We start from the raw sequence: 25,528 nt of genomic DNA, 5'->3' as shown, positions 1-25,528 counted from the left end.
AATCCTAAAGGAGACTTACAACTGAAAGAGTATACCAGGGCACCATTGGTTTGGATGCTCACAGCAGTGTTCAGAGCTGGATGCTGAAAGGGCAGGGATGAGAGTTGGTATATGAAAGCAAGTTTAAAACAGAATATGAAGGAAGGAAAATGTGCATATTCCTGTCGTTTGTTACTTGAGAAAGGGAAGCTGCTGGGCTAAGAAGACTCATACTTAAATCACAGCTCTACCCTGGAAATCGACTGGGTAAAAAATGACAGTTTTGTATGCACCAGGCCGTGCCAGCTAGTTTTTCTTCTTTAATGCAACTGTCAGCCCTGCAGACCCAATGCAGCTATGGGAGAGTAAATTGGACTCTTTTGTGTCATCATCAAAAGAATTGTTAGTCATATCCCAGTTTCAAGACTGTTCAACCCCCACTTTCTTCAAATTAAGTCTTCAGTTACACCCATGCAACCCCACTGAGAGCAATAGGGTTTCACAAATGCAGTTGAGAAGAGCATTCGGCCTGCAGAATCTGTATTGCTGGTGGTCGTGCATGAGCTAGAAAGGCAACAGCTTGGCTTTCAAATAGCATGCTGAGACTACAGTACTGGAAGATAAGCTGAGCAAATTTTGATGGGCAGCCAATGTGGAATTGCGCTGTGCCATTTTTACAAAGTTCCTTTAAAGAGAAGGGCCATACTTGAAAGTAATTAGGTGGGCATCCTGCTTTTCAAAATACAGAGTGATCGCTGAAAACATTACATTTGATTGACATTGAAGTGTCTTTGACTTATGAAATCATCTGAAACTTTGAATCTCCATTTTTATTATGATTTTCCTGCAAGCTTTCCTCTTGTTTACTATGGTTACTAAAGGGTAGGGTGAGCGTGTGTGCGTGCATGTATGTGTAAGGGGACTGTTGTCCGCTTACTAAAACTCAGTAGGGGTGTTTTGGTTGGCCAGCTCCTAGTACCAAAAGAAAGGGGAAGGGTTGATGGGAAAAACAGGACTCTGAGACTGACAGTCACCAGAAACAATGGGGAGAGGCCAATGCCCCAGGTCAGCCTGACAGGGCGGGCAGGCTAATCAGGGAGTCAGGAGGCCAGGGGGATCCCGTCCTCCGTGTGAGCTGGAATTGCCTGGGTCAGACAGAGTGGGGCAGAGCTAAGGAGAGAGCAGGGACCCAAGCTGAGCTGGGGAGCAGAGCTGGGCCAGAGCCAGAGGGGCCAGAAAAGCAGCCCAGGAAGCAGGTCAGTGCTGTGAGCAGAGTCATAGAAGCAGCCCGCAGAGCAGACCTGTCCTGGGAGCAGAGCTGCAGTAACTGGAGACAGAGAGACCAGAGAAGCAGCCCAGGGAGCTGGAGGCAGAGCAGCAGCCGCAGTGCTGAGGCAGAGTGGAGCTGGAGCTGTGGCTGGAGCAGTTGGGAGCTAGGTGTAGTGAGCAGCTGAGGAGGAGCTGAGGAGAGTGAGGGGGACCCTGGGCAGCAGGCAGGGAGATGCCCCCAGCCAAGATGCCTTGCAGGCCAGACTTGGAGGGGGATCATAACCCTGATGGGGTGGGGGCGACGCTGGGAAAAAGGGTCCTGTCACCTAAAGCCTGAGGGCGTGTGGCCACCGCTAGAGCAAGTGTCTGACCCACAGCATCCCTGTAGCACAGCCAGGGCCTGAGAAGGAGGCCTAGGACGTGTGAAGAACACACTGTGAACTTCCCTTACATTCCAGAGACTTCTGTTTGTGATGTCCCCTTGCAACAAAGCAGGATTATGCATTTTCGTTTAATCTTTCCCATTTTTCCTTATTTTTTAAAAATTGAGTGCTGTTTAATAAATTGTATTTGCTTTGAACTGTATGTAATGATGAGTGGGTCAGGGAAGCATCCAGTGCAGAGAGAGCTCTCCGGAATGGGGACCCTAGCCCCTGCCCTAAGTGACCATGACAAGGTTGGGGGTCAAGCCCCCTAGGAATCCTGGGCACAGCCTTGTTGGGGTCACGAGGACCCTGCCACACAGGAGAGTGGAAGGGGAGCCCTCAAAATCAGGCAGGCCTTTGGGTAAAGGAAGTGGGAATGGGGACAGATCCTTTCGCTAGCTCATTTCACTAGGGTAGTGTACAAGCCAGGAAAGTTCCCCACAATAGCGGGACCATTCGCCCGCTTAAACATGCGTGTGTTTCTTGTAGTATACTCCAGAATACAGTGCCTGTTGTCTCACTGATAGAGAGAATTTTGTGGACATAATCATTTGATGTTTGTTTCCTAAGCTTGCTTGATCTTGGTTTGAAGTATCAAGATTTTTCTATCTCAGGAGAAGAATAGAAGCAAATGTTTTGTTGGGAAATGTTGCATGCTATATCTAGATTTTTTTTTTCCTGGCTAGCCATCAAAACGTCCAGAGTCTCTTTAGCAGACATTTATCAAATCCAATTAAGGTACAATCAACTCTCTTTAACACAATATATACGTAAGTTACACTGTTGTGGCAGGCTAATGAAATATATCAACCTTTTTGCCTTCCTCCCAAAATATTTTTGTTGGTTTTTTTGGTTGAATGCAGCATGTCACAAATGAAAGTGGTTATATTTATTTAACTAAGCTGTTTTGAAATATAATTGCTTCCAACCTTTCTTTGAGGTATATTACTCTGGGAAGCTATGTCTATGTCTCCTAGGGAAAGCAGTGGATATCCTGCAAAGAAGTAGCTTTCAACTAATCCAACCTGCAGGCTAAAACAGTACTAACATTAATGTTTCTACTATAATCTTGTTCCATCATGCCACTATTTCATTTCCTGGCTTTTTTTCCCCTTTAATATGCTGTGAAAGTCTTAGGAAAAAGAATGTGGCAGTTGGTATGTCAAGAGTTTAGCAGATTAGACACTCTGTCACATGAAGTGAGAAAATAAATTCTAACAAAAAATTAGGTAACTAAAATAACGTACAAGTACATTGGGTTGTTAGCTCATTATTCCTAAGAAGTGTAGCTCAGAGCAGATACTTAGAGGAGACTCCATCTGGTAAAGTGGCATTATGAATGGGACTTCATAGGAACATGGGGTAATTTCATAAAGTGTTATTTCCATTATCAGAAAGTTGTATTCATTATTTGATAAATAATAAATAAATAAATTGAAGACAATTTCTTAAACAGCTCGCATTTGTGAAAACACCATTTGAGCAATGAAAGCGGAGTGCTGGAATCTATTTACTTTACTAGCTACACTATTTAATTCAGGGGGAAACGGTATATATTAATAAAAATTCTAACATTATTTTTGGGACATTGCCCAGCACCAGTTTGACAGACACATGGTGTGGGGTCAAACTGCTGTTGGTAAGGCACACAGTTATGGAAACATACGAGCTGTTTTGGTCTGCAATCTGATGTGGGGGAGTCTTCACATCCTCTGGTTTGCATCTGCAAACTGGTTTGCACATGACCAAACAATAGTTCAGTCTGCTATGTTGATCTTTTTACATAGTGTGTCCCCAAATGCCAGCTGTTCATTCGGCACATATCCCAACACCATGTGTGTACAGAAAGGGCTTGTCATTTGATTCAACTGCACTTTGCTTTATTTGCAAGGACCACTCAACAGGCCAAACAAAACGGAAACTGCACTGCACTAGAAATATAAAAGTGAGCAGCGTATCTGGATTGTGAGAATAGCAGAATCTGTGATGAGACAAATCCAACCATGAAACATCAAATTATGTTTTTTGTTTTTTTTAAAAAAAGCAACAACAAAACCCAATCAGGAAATTCCTCCGTGACCCCACAGTGTGACAGAATCTAATCCTGCAGTCTCTGAGTTCTGAATAAGAGAGTGACTTTTATAACATCTTCTTCTAAAGTATCAAAATGGCCACAAAGTGACCACATCATATAATATGTAAGCATCTGGCTTAAGAAGAATCAAAATGGAGAATATGTAGATTTGCTCACTTTCAAAGAAGAGGAACTGGTCATACTGGACTTGTGAAAGACCCCTGTACACAAAGATAAGCAAAATCCCAGATGGCCAGACCACACAATTCTGGGCCTTTCCACTAGCTCTATGGGTGGCTGGACCTGACTGATGGCTGTGAGGATGTTCAGAATGTGAGACTTCTAATCCAGGCTTACTTGATTGGGGCCAGACATCAAAGTCAGTCACTCTTACTTCACCACCTTTAAAAGGAGCAATTTGGGCCAGCCCCCCAAGGGATCCTTGGATAAATGACGGCCAAGGGAACATATTGAGAACTGGGCAACATTGTTGCCAATGGCAGTATTGCTAGAGATTCCATGTATGCCAGAATCAGCTCATGCCAGCGGGTAAACACTCCTTTACTCACTACCTGACAGCAAAGAGGGGTGAGCAGTATTGAAGATACATTCCTAAAGCATTATGTAGGTGTTTATCCCAGGAATTCCCAGGGATTATACTGAGATCTGTGTGGCAAACACTTCTTCCTCATTATAATGCTTCAAAAATTGATCTTTTTTTGGATTTGTATTAAGAAAACTGAAATGAAACAATTATTCTCTCTGATTTCAAATATTTCCTCAGCAATGATCTTTTCCTTGTGCAATCTTTAAAAGACAAATACACCCCTTCACACTTAAGTTGATGACTAGTGTAAAAGGTTTATGAAGCAACCTATTTGACTTCAAAGAAAGATATTTCAATCAGCTTTCCAACATTTCTGCCTTACGAATAAGTGAACTAAATGCTTGTTTGATAATTGAAAGAATAGTAAGTAGGTATGTTCTGTCTATTTAAATACTTCCTATGGTACTCGTCCTTCGTACATTATGAGAGGGTCATTTTCTGAATGTCATGGAATGCATAGATCTTGCTGAGATGTAAGTCAATCCTGAGTTGAGAACGAGAAGTTCTTTTCACATTGGAAACACTGTCACAGGACTGCTACATAACCATTCATTTTTTAAAGTCAAACCATAATAAATGAAGGACAAGTCTTATTCTTGACAATTTTTTACACAAAAATCCCAGTTGACTTCAGTGGACACTCCAGTTGTACTACAATGGCAGGACGCAGGCTGGCCTTACCATGAGGCGAACTGAGGTGGCTGCCTCAGGTGCCAGGCTGTGGAAGGGCGCCACTAGAGTATAGAAAACTGTGTCTGCTGCTGGTGCATATGTATTCTCTCTGCTCTAGATGCACAGAGATAGTGGAGTGTTGTGCTGGAGGAAGGTGGCACAAGAGACATTACAGGCAGGCAGGAGAAAAGGTGAGAGGGAATAACATAAAGCAGCAGGAGCTGCAGGGAGAGAGAGGAGGAGGAGCCTCTTATGTACCTCTCCAGCACCCCCAAGAGCCTGGACCAATTAACACCAGCTTCTCAGGGAGCTTCCTATTTCCTGCTGCTTCCCTGAACCCACTTGAGGAGAACAGGCAGTCAACTGAAGTAGTAGGAGCCAGTTAGGCCCTTAAGACGCTGATATCTTCCCTCACTCAGGCCCTGCTACCAGCCTGCTTATTTTTCCCCTTTAATTGAGTGTTGAGAGCCACTACAGCTGGCACAGAACAGCAGTCATGAGTGAAAGAAGAAAACACCCCTCTGGGGCAGCATTCAGAAAAAGAAAGAAAGCAAAGGAAGCTTTTTTTTTTTATCTAAGCAGGAAGCAGCTCTCCTGCGATACATAGACACAAATGTTCACGGTGATCCTTCCAGCCCCAGTGAGGATGTGAGTGGTGAGGCGATGCCTGATCTTCTAGTTAGTCAGAGTGCAGGTGACCTGGCAGCTACTGCAGCATCTGTATCCCCATCTCAAATGGATGTAACCATGCACATTCCTGAAGAAAAGTGTAGATCAGAGAAGAGTGTGGTGGAGGTGCAAGAAACAGCTGCTGCTGAGTTTAGTCCCTTAAGTCTAGATGATCCAGGACTGTGGACCCACTTGAGCAGTAGCCTGAGGGACTTCCTTGTACTGCATGGGCCACAACAAGTGAAAAACTTCATGTTCCCAAAGATAATGAAAATAGAAGTTTCCATCCAACACATTACTGGCATGAAATCCCCAATGGTGACAAAGTGGAGAGGCCATGGCTTATGTACTCAAAAACCCAGAATGTTGCATACTGTTTTTGTTGCAAACTCTTCCAGTCTAATGTTCCAGCCACATTGGGTTCTACTGGAACAAAGGACTGGAAAAATCTGGCTAGAAATCTGGCATGCCATGAGAAGGCATCAAATCACCAGAGAGCATCCCATAGGTGGAAAGAGCTTGAGATGAGACTAAAGTTAAAGGCCACCATAGATGATCAGCATCAAGAGAAGATTGCATCAGAGTCTCTTTACTGGCAAAATGTTCTGAAAAGGCTCATTGCCATTGTGAGAATGCTTGCTACCCAAAACCTAGCACTGCATGGCACTTCCGATCTGCTGTATGTGCCAGACAATGGAAACTTCCTTAAAATTGTGGAGCTGATGGCTGAGTTTGATGCTGTACTCCAGGAGCATCTAAGAAGAGTCTCCACCCAAGAAATGTACACACACCACTACCTTGAAAAAACAATTCAAAATGAGATCATACAGTTACTGGCAACAAAAGTCAGACAAAAGGTTGTGGCAGATCTGAAGTTAGCAACATATTACTCTGTTATTCTGGACTGCGCACCTGACATCAGGCATACGGAACAAATGATTTTTAATGTGCATTTTGTAACAACAACAGAACCTAGTGAAAATGTCCCTGCAATGGTGACTGTCAGAGCATTTTCTAGAATTTGATGATATTACAGGAGCTGGAAAGACAAATGTGCTTCTTAAAAAGCTGGAAGATACGGGAATTGCGATAGCTTACATGAGAAGTCAGGGCTATGATAATGGTGCCAACATGAGAGGAAAGAACAGAGGAGTGCAGAGATGGATCCGAGAGTTAAAACCTCGAGCTTTTTTTGTCCCATGCAGTTTTCATTCATTGGACTTGGTGGTCAGTGATGCAGCGTCAGCTTCTAGTGAGTCTGCTGAACTTTTTAATGTAATTCAAAGCATCTGTGTATTTTTCTCTGCATCAGCTCATCGATGGCAAATTTTGAAGCAACATCTGGGAACATCCTCTCTGACACTGAAACTACTGAGTGCCACATGATGGGAAAGTTGAGTGGAGGCCATAAAGCCTATCAAATGCCAAATTGGTAAGATAGATGATGCCATAGTTGCCATTATGGGGATAATGCTATGAAAGAAACTGTTCGTGGGAGAACAGTGGTAGAGGGAAATGGAATCACCAGAAACATACATAACTTCAAATTTCTGTGTGGCTTGGTGTTGTGGCATGATATGCTGTTTGAAATAAACGTCGTAAGCAAGAGACCCCCAAGGTGTTGACCTTGATATATCTGGAACAATGGAACAACTGGACAAAGCAAAGTCATACCTACAGTCTTACCAGTCAGATGAGGGATTTCAAAATGTTCTGAAGAGTGCACAGAAGAGGAACTTCACACTGATGTTATTTTCCCACCCATTCAAGAATACAAGAGTCACCAGAGAAGAAGACATTTTGATTACGAGGCATGGGATAATCCCAGAAAAGACCCCAATTCAAAGTTGAATTATTTAACCGTGTGCTAGATTGTGCAATACAGTCAGTTGAAGAACGTTTCGTGCAGCTCAAGGAACACAGCAGTATATTTGGGATGTTGTATGATTTCCAAAACTCCTCACTATACCTGAAGAAGGCCTACACCAGCAATGCAGGGCACTAGAGACAGTGTTGACACATGACGACATGCACGACATTGATGTGAGTGATTTAGGTGATGAACTGAAAGCCCTTTCAAGATACATTTCTGCAGGATCTACTCCAAAGGCTGTTCTGGAACATATCTGCACAAATAAGATGACCACCCTCTTTCCAAAGGCTTTTTGTTGCTCTGCACATACTTCTAACACTTCCTGTAACAGTTGCCAGTGGAGAACGCAGCTTCTCTAAGCTGAAGTTAATAAAAACACATCTACGCTCCACAATGACACAGGAGAGGCTAGTCGGCCTTGCAACCATCTCAATAGAGCATGAACTGGCCCAGACTGTGGACCTTCAGCAGGAAGCAGTTCAAATCTTTGCAATCAAGAAGGCCCGGAAGGCACCACTTTGATTATTCAAACAGATAAAAATGTCAGTGTTTACTATTCACACAAGAAAAGTTACATTTGCTGTTCAGGTGTGTGAAAGTGAAGTGTTACTTAAAATTTTTGAACAAGGCATTTTAAGTTGTTAGTTCTCCTTTATTGGGGTAGGCAGCAGAGCAGTACCATGAGAGAAGTAGAACAGGAAGAAGGCAGAATAGAGACCTTTCAAAGTTTTGGCCCAAGCGAGGGGGCATGGGAATGTCATTTGAGCTCCCCGCCTCAGGTGCCAAAATGTTGTGGGCCAGCCCTGGCAGGACATGACCTGGAATTTACTTGAGTGTTTCAAGTTTTTTTATAGGTTACACTGAATACTGACCTGGTTTTAAAGCAGTAAGTAAGGGTTCCTTTTTTTTTTTAAAACAGAACCTTCATTGCATCCACGGTTTGTTTTGTTTGTTTGTTTGTTTTAAACAATTTTCCTCTTGCAAAGATAGCTGTATTTGGATGTGGAAACTCAGCAATCAGTGACAATAGAGGTTGTTATACAGATTTTTTTATTTAGTTATTTTTTAATTTGTGAAATTTGGGCAGTGGGAGGAACCTTTTGTGATGACACCTCCCATAATTCATGTGCTGCTCAAGGCTGTTCACAAGTTACCGAGCCTGAGATCCATGGCTTTAAAGCCTTTTCCAGTCATTTACTGAGTGATGTTTATTCACTCTTTTTAGGATTGGGTTTGGTATGAGGTCAGCCACAGAGTCACTAGGTCACTTGACTCGTTTTCAATGTTTTATTTCACCTGAAACCTGAACCCTTTTATCTTGTGCAACATCAACTGAGTGCACATCCTCTTGATATGCTTAGTTGTTTTTCTACTTACTTTGTGGTGCTTTTGTTTACTTAACATTGCTTTCTCATGTTCATATTTACAGACATCAAATAACTTCTACTGTGCATTATGTAACTTAATGTCTTATAAATGTTAACAGTCTTGATATGCGAAATATACCCTATTTATAGGTGCCAACATTGATAGCTTGACTGTTCCACAGCAAATGCTAAGATCTGTGTGTAAATCTCTCTCTCACACACTCTCACACACGCTTTAGTGCATTAGGTGTGTGTGTGTGTAATCTTACAACATATATAATATGTGTGTGTGTGATCACTGATAGGATATCCAGGGCCCAATCCTTCAATCTTCGCTGTCAGATGAATAGAACTGTATGTGAATTAGAATTTCTGTGTCACAGAAAATTCTGCAATTTCAGGGTGTTTGGGTTGTTTTTTTTTTAATTCCAAATTGGAACAAAAAGTCAGAATTGTGAATTTTACTGCAAAATGGAACTTTTGAAACATTTCAGGGCCATCTGAGCAGCCCCAGAGATCTTGGCTTCCTGCCAGCCCACCCACCAGCCAACTGGTTCTGTCAGGAAACCAGGCAGGCAGTCTGATTGGCCAGCCTGCCCGGTTTCCATCAAAAGTTTTGATGGAATCAGCACATTTCTGAAGAACATTTTGGTTCCATCTAGTCAGCATTTTCCAATGGAAAACTGTTCTGTGGGAAAATTCTTGACCAGTCTTACATGTGAAGCCACTTTCTCCCATTTTACTCACATCAAGTAGCATACATGGGTCACTTTCTCCCATTTTACTCACATCAAGTAGCACACCTATTCATGCAGTACGGTTCTTCTCAATTTGATTAAGGGTGGCAGAATATGGCCCTGTAAGCATTGGGTAAGGATGATTGTTGCTTTTTCGTTACATAAATCTATTACAGTGCTAATGAATATACCGTAGGTTATTGAGCATGGTGATTCTTGGGCAAGTTCACAACAGAGTCACATTGGGATGAATCTGAGGTTCTCAATCTTTAAAGTAGTCAATAAACCAATTAATGTATGAACAGCAAAAGGTATTAAGCAGCAGTGCAATAACACTACTGATCCTGCCACTGATCTCTGGATTGGTATAAAAGGAAAAAAATGCAGTATTGTTTTATTCTTTGTGCTACTGGATCAAAAATATAATAGCACTTGGCACTAGAATAATGGAAGGAAAGGACAAGTTTCTTTGAAATATTTTATTAAAGAATCGCTTTTTGAATAGACACTACTTCAAAAAACAAGACGACAGCAAAACCCAACAAAAATAAATTGATAGCTTGGGTTAGCTTGTAAAATCTTTGTTTAGAAAATTTAAATGCCTGTTATAGAACTTGCAGACTGCTACCAATGGAATTAAGTGAGGATTTGCATTCCAGTAACTGACAATCTGTGTAGCAGACTATGCCACACCGTGCATCTTGTCTCCCCCTCCCTTCTTTCTAATCTCTGAAAGCCTCACATATCATTAACAATCAAGGCAGGCTTTCTGACTGGAACAGTATCGTTACAAATAAATACCTTAACGCTCTGTGCACATTAATGCAACAGAAGAAATCTTAGCACCAATTTGCAGGCACTAAAACCCATTAGAGCACTGGCCCCAAAAGGGGTAAATCGTGAAAATGCACTAATTATTACGTGGGCTCTTTGGAAGGATTTTGGGTTGATGCCAGATGTTAATAAGATTTTCAGTGACTAAGTTCTTTGGGAAACTCCCAGAAAGAAACCAGCAACCAGAGGCATTTTCCTTACTACCTTGAACTGACGTATTCTGGTTTTGTGGATTTTTTGGTGCAAAATGATCCGTATTTGTCAGTTCCAGTGTGTGGCACTGGGATGTGAAATGAACCTACCACATTACGATCCCTAACGTCTTTATTCAGTCTGCATTTTGGATGCCCCAGTTGTATTACCATTGTCATCTTGCTGCTCTTCAGCAAGGAACTGAAAAGTAGTTCAGCGTATATTAATAAGTGGGTAAATGTTTACCCCAATGTCATGACTGGTACACAGCAGAATTTCTGTGGGGGAGATAGTCTGTGAAAAATGGGAAATATGTGAATTTATGGCTCTGTCAGGTCATTTTCATGGCTAAGGGAATGGGGTATCGTGGTTATCGACCAGCAGAGGATTTATGGCTAGGATTGACTATCGTTGTTTTGCACAATGGATTGTTTCTCACACATCTCATAAATAATGTGCAGCATTTCATTCAAATTGATGAATATACCAAAAAAAGGTCCACCCCTTCTGCTTTGCACTGAACCAGTGAAAATATCTTGTTTTTGATTTGTGCTGCCTTTGCAGCTACAAGGTCTGAAAGAGAAGAGAGTTAACCATGCATACATTCATTCAGGTACCTGTTTTTTTTTTTCTATGAAAAAGAAGCCATATGAAATAAGCTACACTGGTTCTTGGTCTCTCTTTATCTAATTTGAGTCAATGGTAGAACTAGATTCTTTAGTAAACTTTAACATCCTTCATGTTCGGTAGGGTGCAAACATTCATGGAAAGTAGAGGGCCAAATTCTGTACGAGTGTAAATAGGATGCTCTCCATTGACTTCAGTGGAGTTTCACCCATTTGAACCAGCAAAGAGTTTGGCCCAGATCTTTAAAATGCATGTTTCTTCAAATAAACTTTGAGAAAAAGCTTCTTCCCTCATCTGTAGTTGCCCGTTCATGTGTGAGCTGATAAAAGCACCTGCCTTTAGCATTATCCTCTTGCTTATACCACTGAACTTTATTAATTCATCATAACCCCTTTCAGTGACAACATCAGACTACTTCTACGTCTCTTTCCTTTCTTATACTTATTATTACTAAAGATAGTGATGGGGGAAAAATTATTTGAAATACTCAGGAGAACTATTGCAATTTCTGTGATGCTTTCCCTTCATTGATGAGCAGTTTCCAGCCACAGGCAGTGGCAGAGCTCATGGTCTTTGAATACTGTATGTTTTGAGGAACAGGAAGAAAATCAGGCCTCAGGTCTAGGGCATCCAGCAGGGGTTGTTGTAGATACTGAAATAGGCCTTTCCATTCATTGATTTAATGTACATTCACTTGTAAATTTTGTTTGCAAAGTCCTGCAGTCACAGTAGATGGTTAGTGGCATGGCCAGGATAGCAAGCTCTTAACAGGTCAGAATTAGAATAGATTTGAATTAGATTTGCACCATTTTCTCCTGCTATATTAATATTTACCTCATGTTTTGAGGGCAAATTACTTCTTTTAAGGTACAGTGAGAAAGATACACATTTTTATTTTGATGAGGACATCCAAACAGTGATAAATCAAGAGTAGATATAATTCGTCTGTGAATTTAGGTCTTTGTTGGCAGGGTTCCCAAAGCTCAACACAATTTATATCCACAGGTCCATCTGGAGGGATGCCTCACCGCAGAAGAAATGGGGGTCTAGGAAACATGAAGGGTGATGACTTAGGCAGGGGTGATGGCTGGTCCTCTTGTTCTGAAGTTCAGCTACTCTTGTGTTGTTATGAAATGAGATTCAGAATCAAACACACATGCTGCTAATGGCACGAGGGACAAAACACTGAGGCATCTAGGACTATCAGATAATGAAACATTGACAATGTCACAATGATGATGACCTTTCCAATTGCTTCCTTTACCTAAGGGGAAAATAAAACCATCCCATCCCTCTGGGTACTGTGGGTCACAGTAGGTAAGCACGCATCTGCCCAGAGCACTGTGAAAGGAAAGTGCTTCCTCAGCCCAATTGTGAAGCCATCATAATAGTCTTATATTTAATACTTATGTGAATCTCCTCTGATCCTTTCCCCCTTCTCTAGTAACACCCACATCTACTGCTCCCTCCAGGTGTTCACATCTTGTATTTGAGTGAGCAACTGAGAGTGTTTGAATAGTGCTTTAGCTATAGGAATGTTTAATGGCAGATTTTACTTTGGTAAAGTATCTGTATCATCTCATCATTTGAAACATGTAATTACCTGAGATGAGCAGAACATTTGATGCATGTTCAAGATTGTATGTAAAATCATTTGATGCATGTTCATGATTTTATATAAAATTTTCTTATTGTCCTGATTTTTATCTGCACATTTTGTATATTGTGTATTTCTAGAAGATGATCTAGTGTATATTTTTATAATATAAATGATTAGGTGCTAAATCATGTTGTACATGATAAATAGAATGAAGTTGTTAACTATAACTCAGAAGATTTGGGTTCAATCTCTGACTCCCAGACTTCCTCAATGATCTTGGGCAAGTCACTTAATTTCTCTGTGTCAGTTTTTCATCAATAATATTGGCACAATCATACATTCTATTCATCCCTTATTCATCTTGCTATTTAGACTGTAAATTTTTAGGAGCAGGGCCTGTCTTTTAACATGTGTTTTATATAGCAACTAGCTCAATTTGGCCAAAAATCTCACTGGGGGGGTCTGTAGATGCTCCTCTAATAAATAAAATGTAAATATGTAAATAAATATTACATATTACAGACATATTTGTAAATATTAAATCGTAGCCAGTGAAACCAGTTCCTGGTCCCTGTTACATTATGCAGTGAAGCAGAAAGAAAAAGTGTGAAAATGTTGTACTATATAGTGTATGTGTTTGTCACCAATCTAGTTGAACTCCTTCTTTTGAACGCATCAGACTGCTGTGAGGGGATCCACATGCTAAATCCTTATGTGCTTTAAGCCTACAGCATCTGAACAGAGTCCAAGCACTGCCCTTGGGTTGGGATCTCTAGGCACACTTTTGGGGTGCAAATCATCTGTCTAGCACTCCGTCCTGAGAGTTGAGATGTTGTGGTCCAGATGACCCCTCAGATGCCTACGTAGCTTAGACACCCTCTCTTCCAGAATTCCAGCTTTGTGGGTGCTCTGGGTTCCCAGCTTAACTCTTTGGGGGCACATGACAGGTGTAACATATAACACACACACAGACTTTGCGCATGATTCTAAAACACTATTGCTCATTACTTAATAGCATGAGAAATACACAGGTCTATAAAAAGTAATAAACCCTACATATATTCCCCTGCCTCAGTTTCCTCACCACTCTGGAGCATTACTTGGGCTGGGGTCAGTGTAATATGGGGGTCTCCTGGATCCTTGTGCTGCAACTCTTGATTTCTGATCTATGGACACTCTATTTCACTTGGTCAGCTTGCTTCTTCTGATGTTGGTTGGTCCTACAGCTATACCGGTCCTACCCCTGTTATGAAATCATGTCCATTTCCTGCCCAGAACTTCCTGCCTTTCTCTCTAAAGCCTTCCCCCATGAGTCCTTTTTAACTCCCTGCTCTGTCTCCTCCGTGTCTGTCTTGTTTGAGAATGTTGCGCTCTCCAAAAGCCAGCCCCCGGTCTACGGCCTGGAGAAAAGTGGTTCAACTTGCTTTAGCCAGCCTCTTTAGCGTATCCATTGTACAGCCACCGTAGAGTGGTTAAACTTAACTACTCTCCATTGTCACTAGTCTCATGGGTCCATGATACTGGTCCTGACTGCCCATGATGGATTCCATATTTCCATGGAGATATTCAATGATTCAGCAGTTTTCATTGTAACAACTTCATAATATCAGTCACAATTTATAAATTGTACAGTCAAATTCCCCAAATCATCAGTGTAATACAAGGAGTTTTGTTAAAATCTGATGTTATCTGGAGAGCCCTTTCTCTGCCATCGGAATGAGGACAAACTTACCTTGGAGGCTGGGTTCAATGAATTTTCCCAACCCTCTCTTTTCCCATTTTTCCTCTACCACAACCAATCACATTGCTACTGTGATCAGTCCTCCCTTTGGCTAAGAAAGGGCAATATGGTCTCTAATGCTAATGTGTATCTGTTATTTGGCTACCACGGGGATTGTCCAAAGAACATCCCAAATCTTACTTCCCTGCTTCGCCGTTCTCTTGGGCTTTTTGTATGGCTGACCTTACTATGGGATTGCTGTGCCCTCTCAACCTATGTTCAGTCTATTATTAAGTTCTTTTTACGCAAGCACACCCCTCTAATAGCCTAATCAAAGGAGTGCTGTATTTTTCCATCAAACATTGATTCTATTCTTGAATCCCATGTTGCTCTTCAATTCATAACACTCTTAATATATATAAGGCACTGATTTTTACTTAGAGCTTGTCAGTTATCTTTGCCACAGATGAGTAGACATCTAGTCTTAGTAATAAGTGGGAGGAGATAATAAGTAATAAGTAATAATAAGTAGTAAGTGGGAGCAGAAGTATTAGATTACTATGGCTCAAGGAACATGGATTTCTCAGCAGGATTCCAGTGGTTGTGTTTTTGGAATGTATTCTAAATTGTTAAATAGTCTCTAAATATAACCTGAGAAGAGCCAAATAAGAATGCCAGGTTTAAAACTGTCAGACACGTTTCACCATTTGGCTATGACACAAGGACATTTTTTATTTTAATTTAGAGATTTTAGTGCAGACATGCATAGCATTAGGGTCCAATTTTCAGACATTATAAACACTTTAGTGTCTACACTGTTACATTTAATGACCAATAGTATTCCTACTAATTAGTACTTCTAGAATATTATTTATTTTTAGTGCTACTACTAATGTAAGTAAATGTATGTATGAACCTCTGAAATCTCTCTGCTTCCACTCTGATGCTCAGAGGACTGCACATACACAGTTAAAATACAAAGTACTTAAAATAACATTAAAAAGAAAAAAAAAGCCAAGTATAAAGATAGTACAAAGTGCATCGTTGGTCAACACTGATTGAAAATCCAGCCCATTTCCCATTCCCAAACACAAAACACACATAATTATGAATCAGGTAAAATTGGCTTTGGGGAACTGCAAGGTCCTTGGGGAAGGGGAATAGAATCCAGTTGCAGGACCTCTCCAGAGTTGCTACCTCAGTTTCTGGGTTATAATGTTAGGCACCTAAATACATATTTTAGGTATTTAAATGCTGATTGTGGCACCAAAATGTCAGTTAAGGTTCTTCTTCTTCTTAAGTTTAGGCACCTGAGTGTGAAAATTAGACCCACATTTATCACAGAATCACTTTTACAGTTTAATTTGAGAAGTTGCTAAGCTCCCCAAGCTCCTGTTGACTTCAGCAGAAGTTCTGGGTGTTTGGCATATTTGAGAATCAGGCCCTTGGTTTTAATTAGACCATATATTTGAATTTTCAGTGTGTTAAAGATTAAACCTAACTATAGTAAAAGCTGAGAATTTAAAGAAACAAATAAGAAAAAGCATACCTGTGCTCTCTTTCTGAGATATCAGTGATCTCTTTCCACCGTTTGTGATGCTTCTTTCACTTCCTCACCATTATATGTCTCCATTGGCAAAATTAATTCTCAAATCTCTCTACCTTCCCAGTGATGATAACTTTGTGTGTTTAGTAGCCCTTTTTTTCTAGGCTCCTCTGAAGCTTAAGTATAAATAGTGTAGGATCAATTGGATTTGCTTGAAATCTTAATTTTTTTTCAAAAGATATTTGCATAATTTTTGAAAAGTCTGAGGAGACATTTAGTAAAAAAAGAGTGGAGACCTCAAGAAATGTCAGCAAAGAGATGCTATGACATTATTCTTTATCCTGGGAAAAGCCTAGAAGAATCTGCCTGGCAATATTTCTTGTTTTCTTTTCTTTTTAAGAAAAACAAACAAACGAACCAAAAAAAAAAAAAAACCCCACAAAAAAACCCAAACCTGTTTTCTACGTTTGCCAGGTTCACAAATGAATAGTAGGCAAAAAAGAGATGCTGATAAAGTTGACAGGTCAAAACACAGGATTGTGGTCAGGGAATTCTGAGGTGAAGAGAAGCTTAGAAAACAGATATAGAGGCAGTCACTAGATTCCACACCTTACTTTTTGTAGTGCCTCACAGAAGTGTATGCAGACATACATGCAGGCTTCCCTAGTATCGTTTCCTAGAAAACCATCTTAAACTTTTCTTGACCTCTACCTTTGTGAGAGTTATGGATCTCCTTCATGTGTAGGTGGAGAAGAAATGGATAGTTGCCACTGTAAGGTGGGTTAGTAGGAAGATGCAGGTAGACCATCAACTCAGATCAACATATATGGGGATGGGATAGCAGAGTTCCAGAAGCTGGCTGTTTCTCCAGAAAAAAAATTGTCTCTCTAACTCCTCTACTTGTAGTGACTTCCATGTATAGGAATGTTGTCTTATTGTCCTTTCGGAAGAGTTAAAGGACAGCAGTCTATGGAGACTATTATAGGGTGAAAGTGAAAAATGACACTGCTTTACTATTTGACGTATTTGTTGAAATTAGTTTTTTACCTATATAAGACTGGATCAACCAAATACAGAAGTGATGGATTTTTTCTTAAAAAATAAAATCAGTGTACCACTTCTGAGCAACTCTACAATAACAAACCAGTGTGTAAACATGTTGGATAGAAGCATAAATTAGTCAGGAAACTTGAGGATTGATTGAAATTTCCAATTAAATGGTAACTTAAGTGAAACCAGAATTAGGGAACTGAGAACTTTTGAAAAATCTTATCCCATATTTTAAAAAGAGCAACTTTACATAATATTCTTTGGCACATCATTATTCAATCTTAAGTCAGTGAAAAATAAAATCATTAAGGGCCTAATTTTGCCATGCTTGCTCGCATGGAGTAATCACTTCACTCTGCAAGTAGTTAAGCCTTCTTTAGTTGTGACTATTCAGGAAGCAAGGATGGCCAAATCTGTTTTGCAACTCTGAAAATATTCTGTTTGTGTTAGCAGTAGGATTTTGTACTGTGCTCACCTCTAGTTCCTAGTCCATAGTTCCTTTTCACTGTCTTTGCTCTCAAAATGTTTCAAATGTCTTTTTGGAAAAGGGAAGGAAGAAAGAAAAAAGAGAAGGAAAGAACAATTAAAAGTTTTGCTTTGGAGTGTTAATTAATACTTCTGCCTCCGTGTCCTCCCTCCCATGCAATCTCCTGTATTCATTTTTGAAACACAGCACTTGAAAGTGTTGCTGTGAGGCTCACATCATGCAGCCCGTTCTCCTTTCTCTTTGGAAGTCACTGGTTAGGCCTCAGGCTTGCCTCAGACATGTGCACAAAATTACCTTTCTGAATAAGTATGAGCTGATCTTGCTCAGAGCACTACCTTACATTTCAGCAGCTTGTGTCAGAACTGTTTTACTTTCCTGCTGACTCAGTAGGGATTTTCATGAAATAGTAAAAATTAGGGTTTGAAGAAGTCTTAGGTTATATAGCCCACCTGCATGTATAACACTGTGGTTGGCAACCTACGTCCTGCAGGCCGAATGCAGACCATCAGGGTAATCCGCTGTCGGGCCACGAGACAGTGTTTACATTGACTGTCTGCAAGCACAGCCGCGCACAGCTCTCAATGGCCATGGTTCGCCGTTCCCAGCCAATTGCAGCTGCGGGAAGCGGTGGCCAGCATGTCCCTGCAGTTCCCATTAAAAATGTCAAATGTATAATATAATATAACATACATGCATATAACATACATAAAATATCAGCTGTTTGGTACTTTTAATTTAAAATTACAATATATGTTTGAGATTTTTAATATGATGAATGAAATGAGATAATTGGTGAGGTAATTTAGAATACAACATAATCTAACACATAGCACTCATCAAATTAAAATAGTTGATCAGGAATTATTCTGTGTATAGTAGCATTAATTTTTTTGCCCATTATATAATGGCATAAAAATGCTTCTAGAATGGAATAGGGTCTTTCCTTGAAACATATTTTCTATTTACATTGCTTGTAATTTGTGCTATGTATCACCAATTATATCGTGGCTCTTTGCCTATCATAGTGGATATTCTGTTACAGTTGCAAAATCATCTCCTCTAGGAGATCTGGTGGCCTAGAACAGTGCATTACATTTTCAACCAAGACTGAATTTGGGAGAAATTCAAGTTTTTCAGAAACCTTTACTAATGAAGGTTGGATAACTACCAGAAATGATGCTACCACAACAAAGATCTGAGGTATTCAAGATAGGCCTTGTACTCAGTTGTAATTTGAGTAGCAGCTTGCTATGTTAGTTGTCAACATTGCTCTTTCTGGTCTCCTTTAATTGTATTCTGTTTAAAATAAACACTTCAGAAAGACACCTGCTGGAGAAACCAGAGAAGAATCTCGGCAGTATTCTGGCAAACAAATGCATTCACCCTACCCTGAGCAGTTATTTAATGTAAACTTGAAGACAACAGAATTGAAATAGACATGCCTGTTGTGTTCAGTGAAGAGACAGGTGAAGTAACTGGGCCTCTGAAATGTATCTTGTGTTCATGCAACTATGAGCTGAACATGGTCTTCTCACCCAATTGCTTTGGCTCTTTGCTCATGTAGTTAAACAACACATGGTCTGTAACACAGGACAGAGAATGCAAATAGGCTGTTAGCTTTTTATCTCAGATTCCCCTGTCCCACATATTTTTTCACTTCCTTTGAAAATATGAGAGACATTAGAAGATGTTAGAAATGTTAAGTGCTGTATGTAGTTGTGAAGGGAAGATATACATTATTACTCAAGCAAAACCCAGTGGGAGATGTAGGAATCTCAAGCTATTTTATAGAATGACATATAAAAATGACTAAGTAATCCAAGACAAGGTCTACAATGCATGAGGACTATCTGTATTCCAAACCTAGAATCTCTACTGATGGGATGACTTGAGGTTTTATCTGATGGAGGATAACCTGCTTCTGGTGATTAGTTTAAATTTTTCCCCCAAGAAAAAGGCCATTTTACTTGAAGCAAAAAATAATCAGGCACCTTTTTTTTCAGTCTTTCCTATTTACAGGGAAGGAACAATTTGACTGTCTGAGGATGGCTAAGTGTAGCTGTCCATGGTAGTCAGGTTAAAAAAAAATCTGTTGGTCAGCTTATTTGATTGAGGATAAAATGTGCAGCCTTTCATAAATCTCCAGATCAGATACTCGGGCTTTATGATGCAGTAACTTTACTGAAATCTCCTGGGAAATAGAGATCAGAATTCAACTCATATATTTTCCCTTATCGGGATGATTTTTGAGCTAAACTTTTTTTTTAAGGTGCCTATGTTGTACTCACAAAATGTGTATGTACATGGAGAAAGCATGCATTAGGATGAACAAAACACACATTTGCATAGCTACAGGAGGGCAACTTTGCACACGGAAGGCACTTGCAATTCCAAATACCCCTTTACACATGCAGTGAACTTTTTAAAATGCACATACATTCTAGTGGGCACAACTACATTTATTGAATATTTGACCTGCTGAGTCAATTATCCCACATAGTAGGGATGGGGGGCAGGGACTATTTCTAGTACATATTGTAGATTAATGTATCTCTTTTATTTGATGATTGTGATTTACAAAAGAGACTTAAGCTCATTCTATTGTTCTATGAGCCTCGTGTAATTCCCTTATTTTTTTAAAGGCCACAGGCCATCACTAATACATTAATATGGGGCAAGCTATTTTAGTGTCAGATCAGAATTCATTAAACTACAATGTGGGATACAACAGTCCATTATTAAAGCCAGGTTATGTCATAGCACTGTTGTCAATGAGAAGGTGAACAGTTCATGGAGGATTACTAGTGCAGTCACTCATAATTAGCCTACAGAATGTAGAATGTCAATTTGCAACATCTTCAGACTGTTTATGCCACAGGGCCTGAAAACTCAGTTTAACATATTGTAGTAGATCTTACTGTAATTTCCTTGACTTGTACTGCTCCTTGTCTCCCAGTGAAATGAGACCTACCATTCCCCCATCCACCCAGCTCCCTACACAAAAAATCTCATTTACACAGAATGGGAGTATCAAAATAAAATGACATTGATGCATTTTTCCCTAAGACCTGAAACAATATTTTCCAGCCTCATGAAGGACAGAAAGCATGTTTTGTGGTTAGCAGGAATGTGGCTATAGCTGAGGACTAGCTAAAGTTAATGTGAGTGGAAGTTAATTTGCTTGTCAACGTTCTCTGCATTGTTGTGGGCATCTGTATGTTTAACAATTACACTAGTGAAGTACTCTGCTGTCGCAGCTGGGTAGCGTGAGTAAGAGGGGACAAGAAGATCATGGTTAGGGTAATTTCTGACTGATGCTGTTAAACCTTGATTTAGGCTTCTTCTGCACAGCTTGGCCCATGCACACAAAACAAAACTGTTGGACTGTGCTGAGATCATATAGCGTGACTGAACATGTATAGTTAATGTAAAATACTATGGCATTGAGACTGCAGATTCAACTTAGTTGCTGTGAGAACTCAAAAACAGACAGAGACTCCACTATTCTCTTTGCTCTTGTACATCTTGCAGCTCTCAAAACCTTTAAGTTCATTTTTCTTCTGTTTTGTGGAGAGTGGGAGATTACTATTCATCACAAAAATCAACTTCTGAAGGGGAGATCTGAAAGATAGACGAAGCCTCTGCTTATCCATATGTGTATTAGGTTACCAACCTCTCGTAGATTGGTTGAGACTATTAAACAGGCATCCCAGTATAAGCAACTAGCTGTGCCAAAATGTAGCAATGGCTCAGTGATGATATAGATTGAATAATCTAAATGTGTATTTTGAAAAGGAAATTAGATACAGGCATTTGGATCTCCAATGCATTCATGTCACATCTTTGATACTATTAGATGTGTATTTAAGAACAGGAGAAAAATGTTTTAAGTGGTTATAAGAAATGATTAATCTTAACTGCCAAAAGCAGCTGATGATAATTTGGGAATTTAGTGTTTAGTTTTTATTTGTGTTAATTTCCATACCAGAGACTGTTTACATAAATAATTAGGGCTGTCAATTACTCACAGTTAACTCACACAATTAACTAAAAAATTAATCGCATTTAATCACAGTTTTAATCACACTGTTAAACAATAGAATACCAATTGAAATTAATTTAATATTTTGGAATTTTTTCCACATTTTCATATATATTGATTTCAATTACAACACAGAATACAAAGTGTACATTATTTTTATTACAAATATTTGCACTGTAAAAATGATATAGTATTTTTCAATTCACCTCGTACAAGTACTGTAGTGCAATCTTTGTTGTGAAAGTGCAACTTATAAATGTAGGGGTTTTTTTGTTACATAACTGCACTCAAAAACAAAACAGTTTAAAACGTCAGAGCCTACAAGTCCACTCAGTCCTACATCTTGTTCAGCCAATTGCAAAGACAAACAAGTTAGTTTACATTTACAGGAGGATAATGCTGCCCTCTTCTTAATTAAAATGTCACGAGAAAATGAGAACAGCATGGCATTTTGTAGTCAGCATTGGAAGGTATTTACGTGCCAGATATGATAAACATTCATATGCCCCTTCATGCTTTGGCCACCATTCCAGAGACATGCTGATGATGCTCATTAAAAATAATGTGTTAATTAAATTTGTGACTGAACTCCTTTCGGGAGAACTGTACGCCCCCCCACTCTGTTTTACCTGCATTCTACCATATATTTCATGTTACAGCAGTCTCAGATGATGACCCTGCACATGTTGAACGTTTTAAGAACACTTTCACTGCAGATTTGACAAAACGCAAAGAAGGTACCACTGTGAGATTTCTAAAGATAGCTAAAGCACTCGACCCAAGGTTTACGAATCTGAAGTGCCTTCCAAAATCTGAGAGGGATGAGGTGTGGAACATGTTTTCAGAAGTCTTAAAAGAGCAACATTCCGATGCAGAAACTACAGAACCCGAACCACCAAAAAAGAAAACCAACCTTCTGCTGGTAGCATCTGACTCAGATAATGAAAATGAACATGCATCGATCCACACTGCTTTGGATTGTTATCGAGCAGAAACCATAATTGGCATGGATGCATGTCCCATGGAATGGTTGTTGAAGCATGAAGGGACATATGAATCTTTAGCACATCTGGCACTAAATATCTTGCAACACTGGGCACAATAGTGCCATGAGAATGTCTATTCTCACTTTCAGGTGACATTGTAAACAAGAAGCGGGCAGCATTATCTCGTGCAAATGTAAACAAACTTGTTTGTCTGAGTGATTGGCTGAACAAGATGTAGGACTGAGTGAACTTTCAGTCTCTAAAATTTTACATTGTTTTATTTTTGAATGCAGTTTTTTATACACAATTCTAAATTTGTAAGTTCAACTTTCATGATAAAGAGATTGCACTACAGTGCTTATATTAGGTGAATTGAAAAATACATTTTTATAGTGTAAATACTTGTAATCAAAATAAATATAAAGTGGAGCTCTGTACACTTTGCATTCTGTGTTGTAATTGAAATCAATATATTTGAAAATGTAGAATACATCAAAATATTTAAATAAGTGGTATTCTATTATTGTGTGATTAATCACAATTAATTTTTTTAATCACTTGATAGCCCTAACAATAATACCACTGTTGTTTCAGGTCACTCCATGGTAATGACTCACACTTCACAACCATACATCCTTTTTTGAAAATCATACGCTGTTGAATTCTAGTTAAGTAGTCTGTCTGATTTTTAAGAGTTCACTATATCTGAGAGAATGCAGTTGGATCACGTCAACAAGGTTTGGATACTAAATTACATAATTGTTGTTCAGTGAATTTTCTGAGATTGATAGTTTAGTGGGTGAAGATAGAAAAAGGTGTGGAAGTGGGGCTAACAACTTAGAACTTAGAATCAACGTATAAAGAAGAGGGTTTCAGTGTACACTTGTCTCAGTTCAGATGGAGGATTACTAGTTCAATGGATTGGCAATGAGAGAAGAAGAATGGTCTTCTGATTTGATTAAGGCACTGGATTTGGGATTCAAATGTTCTGGATTAAATTCCAGTGATTTCCTCTGTGCCTTCCCCTCAGTTTACCCATCTATAAAACTGGAATAATTCTTTCTTATTTCACAGGCATCTTGTGAGAATAAATAGTCATATTTGGGAGGCCTATCATGATGCCGACATACAGGGTGTGGTCTACACAGCATTTTGGAGTCTGGGGAGTGAGCCTTCCAGCCCGGTTGACAGACTTGGGCTAGTGGGCCTTGTGCTCGCACTCTAAAAATAGCTGTATACACATCACTTTTAAGTTGTGGCTCAGGTTGGAGCTTGGGCTCTGAAGCCACGGGTGGCATCTCTGTCTGTCTTTCTCTCTCTAGTTGACAGATAAAAAAAGAAATTAAGGGCAACATCTTGTTTTAATGCAGGTTTTTAAAAACCGAAATGACCTTTGGAAGTTGTACTGTCTTTTTGCTAGTTTATGACAGAATCCATGCTAGCCTGATTTGTTACAACACAGCATAAACCGCTGAGGAGAATTGTAGCACCGCTCTCTGCTTCTTATCTTGTTCTCTTTCATCTTTCTTATTTCTTTCTGCTTTTGTGTTTACCCTTTAGTTCAACCTAAAGACACCTTCAGCTTTACACAAGGGGAAGAAAAGCTAAGAAGAGGTGCATCTATATGAACATCAGTATGTCAAGGAGAGAGGCGTTCATATCAGAAGTGGATTAATGTCTCTTTTCTAGTGACTGGGGAGTAGGAAGAGGGGTGAGAGGGGAATGGCAGTGTGTAGAAAATGAAATGAGAGGGCTTTTGCAGGTAGTGCCATTACAGAAAAATGGTGTGATTTAAGGGTTACAGCAGGGGACTCGGAATTACATTTCCTGGGACAGAGTAACAGCTGTGTTAGTCTGTATTTGCAAAAAGAAAAGGAGTACTTGTGGCACCTTAGAGACTAGCCAATTTATTTGAGCATAAGCTTTCGTGAGCTACAGCTCACTTCATCGGATGCATACTGTGGAAAGTGTAGAAGATCTTTTTATAAAGATGAAAAAATACCTCCCCGCACCCCACTCTCCTGCTGGTAATAGCTTATCTAAAGTGACCACTCTCCTTACAATGTGTATGATAATCAAGGTGGGCCATTTCCAGCACAAATCCAGGGTTTAACAAGAATGTCTTGGGGGGGTAGGAAAAAACAAGGGGAAATAGGTTACCTTGCATAATGACTTAGCCACTCCCAGTCTCTATTCAAGCCTCAGTTAATTGTATCCAATTTGCAAATGAATTCCAAATTCAACAGTTTCTCGCTGGAGTCTGGTTTGAAGTTTTTTTGTTGTAATATCGCAACCTATCCTTGCAACAAAGCCCGTTGCCAACTGTGCCCACATATCTATTCAGGGGACACCATCACAGGGCCTAATAACATCAGCCACACTATCAGAGGCTCGTTCACCTGCACAGCCACCAATGTGATGTATGCCATCATGTGCCAACAATGCCCCTCTGCCATGTAGGTTGGTCAAACTGGACAGTCTCTACGTAAAAGAATAAATGGACACAAATCACATGTCAAGAATTATAACATTCATAAACCAGTTGGAGAACACTTCAATCTCTCTGGTCACGCGATTACAGACATGAAAGTTGCAATATTACAACAAAAAAACTTCAAATCCAGACTCCACCAAGAAACTGCTGAATTGGAATTCATTTGCAAATTGGATACAATTAACTTAGGCTTGAATAGAGACTGGGAGTGGCTAAGTCATTATGCAAGGTAACCTATTTCCCCTTGTTTTTTCCTACACCCCCCACCCCAGATGTTC

The 25,528-nt window shown here is 39.8% G+C and overlaps 1 protein-coding gene across 6 annotated transcripts in view; it reads left to right on the top strand.

The window, feature by feature from the left end:
• The window catches only part of PCDH9 (protocadherin 9), a 915,728-nt gene that overhangs the window by 235,479 nt on the left and 654,721 nt on the right, over positions 1-25,528 (top strand). Inside the window, exon 3 of one of the 6 annotated variants that reach the window (XM_084645271.1) lies at positions 24,317-24,389. The exons of the other annotated variants lie outside the window; for them this stretch is intronic. Within the exon in view, the coding sequence (XP_084501397.1) occupies positions 24,317-24,364 (48 nt within the window). The 3' untranslated portion in view covers positions 24,365-24,389. Of the gene's footprint in view, positions 1-24,316; positions 24,390-25,528 lie in introns of those variants that run through there. 6 annotated transcript variants of the gene reach the window in all.

The sequence above is a fragment of the Lepidochelys olivacea genome (assembly GCF_965140295.1).
Source record: "Lepidochelys olivacea isolate rLepOli2 genome assembly, chromosome: 1".
NCBI lineage: Eukaryota > Metazoa > Chordata > Testudines > Cheloniidae > Lepidochelys > Lepidochelys olivacea.
Note: the sequence above shows the minus strand (reverse complement) of the source record. Positions and strands in the feature narration are given on the sequence as shown.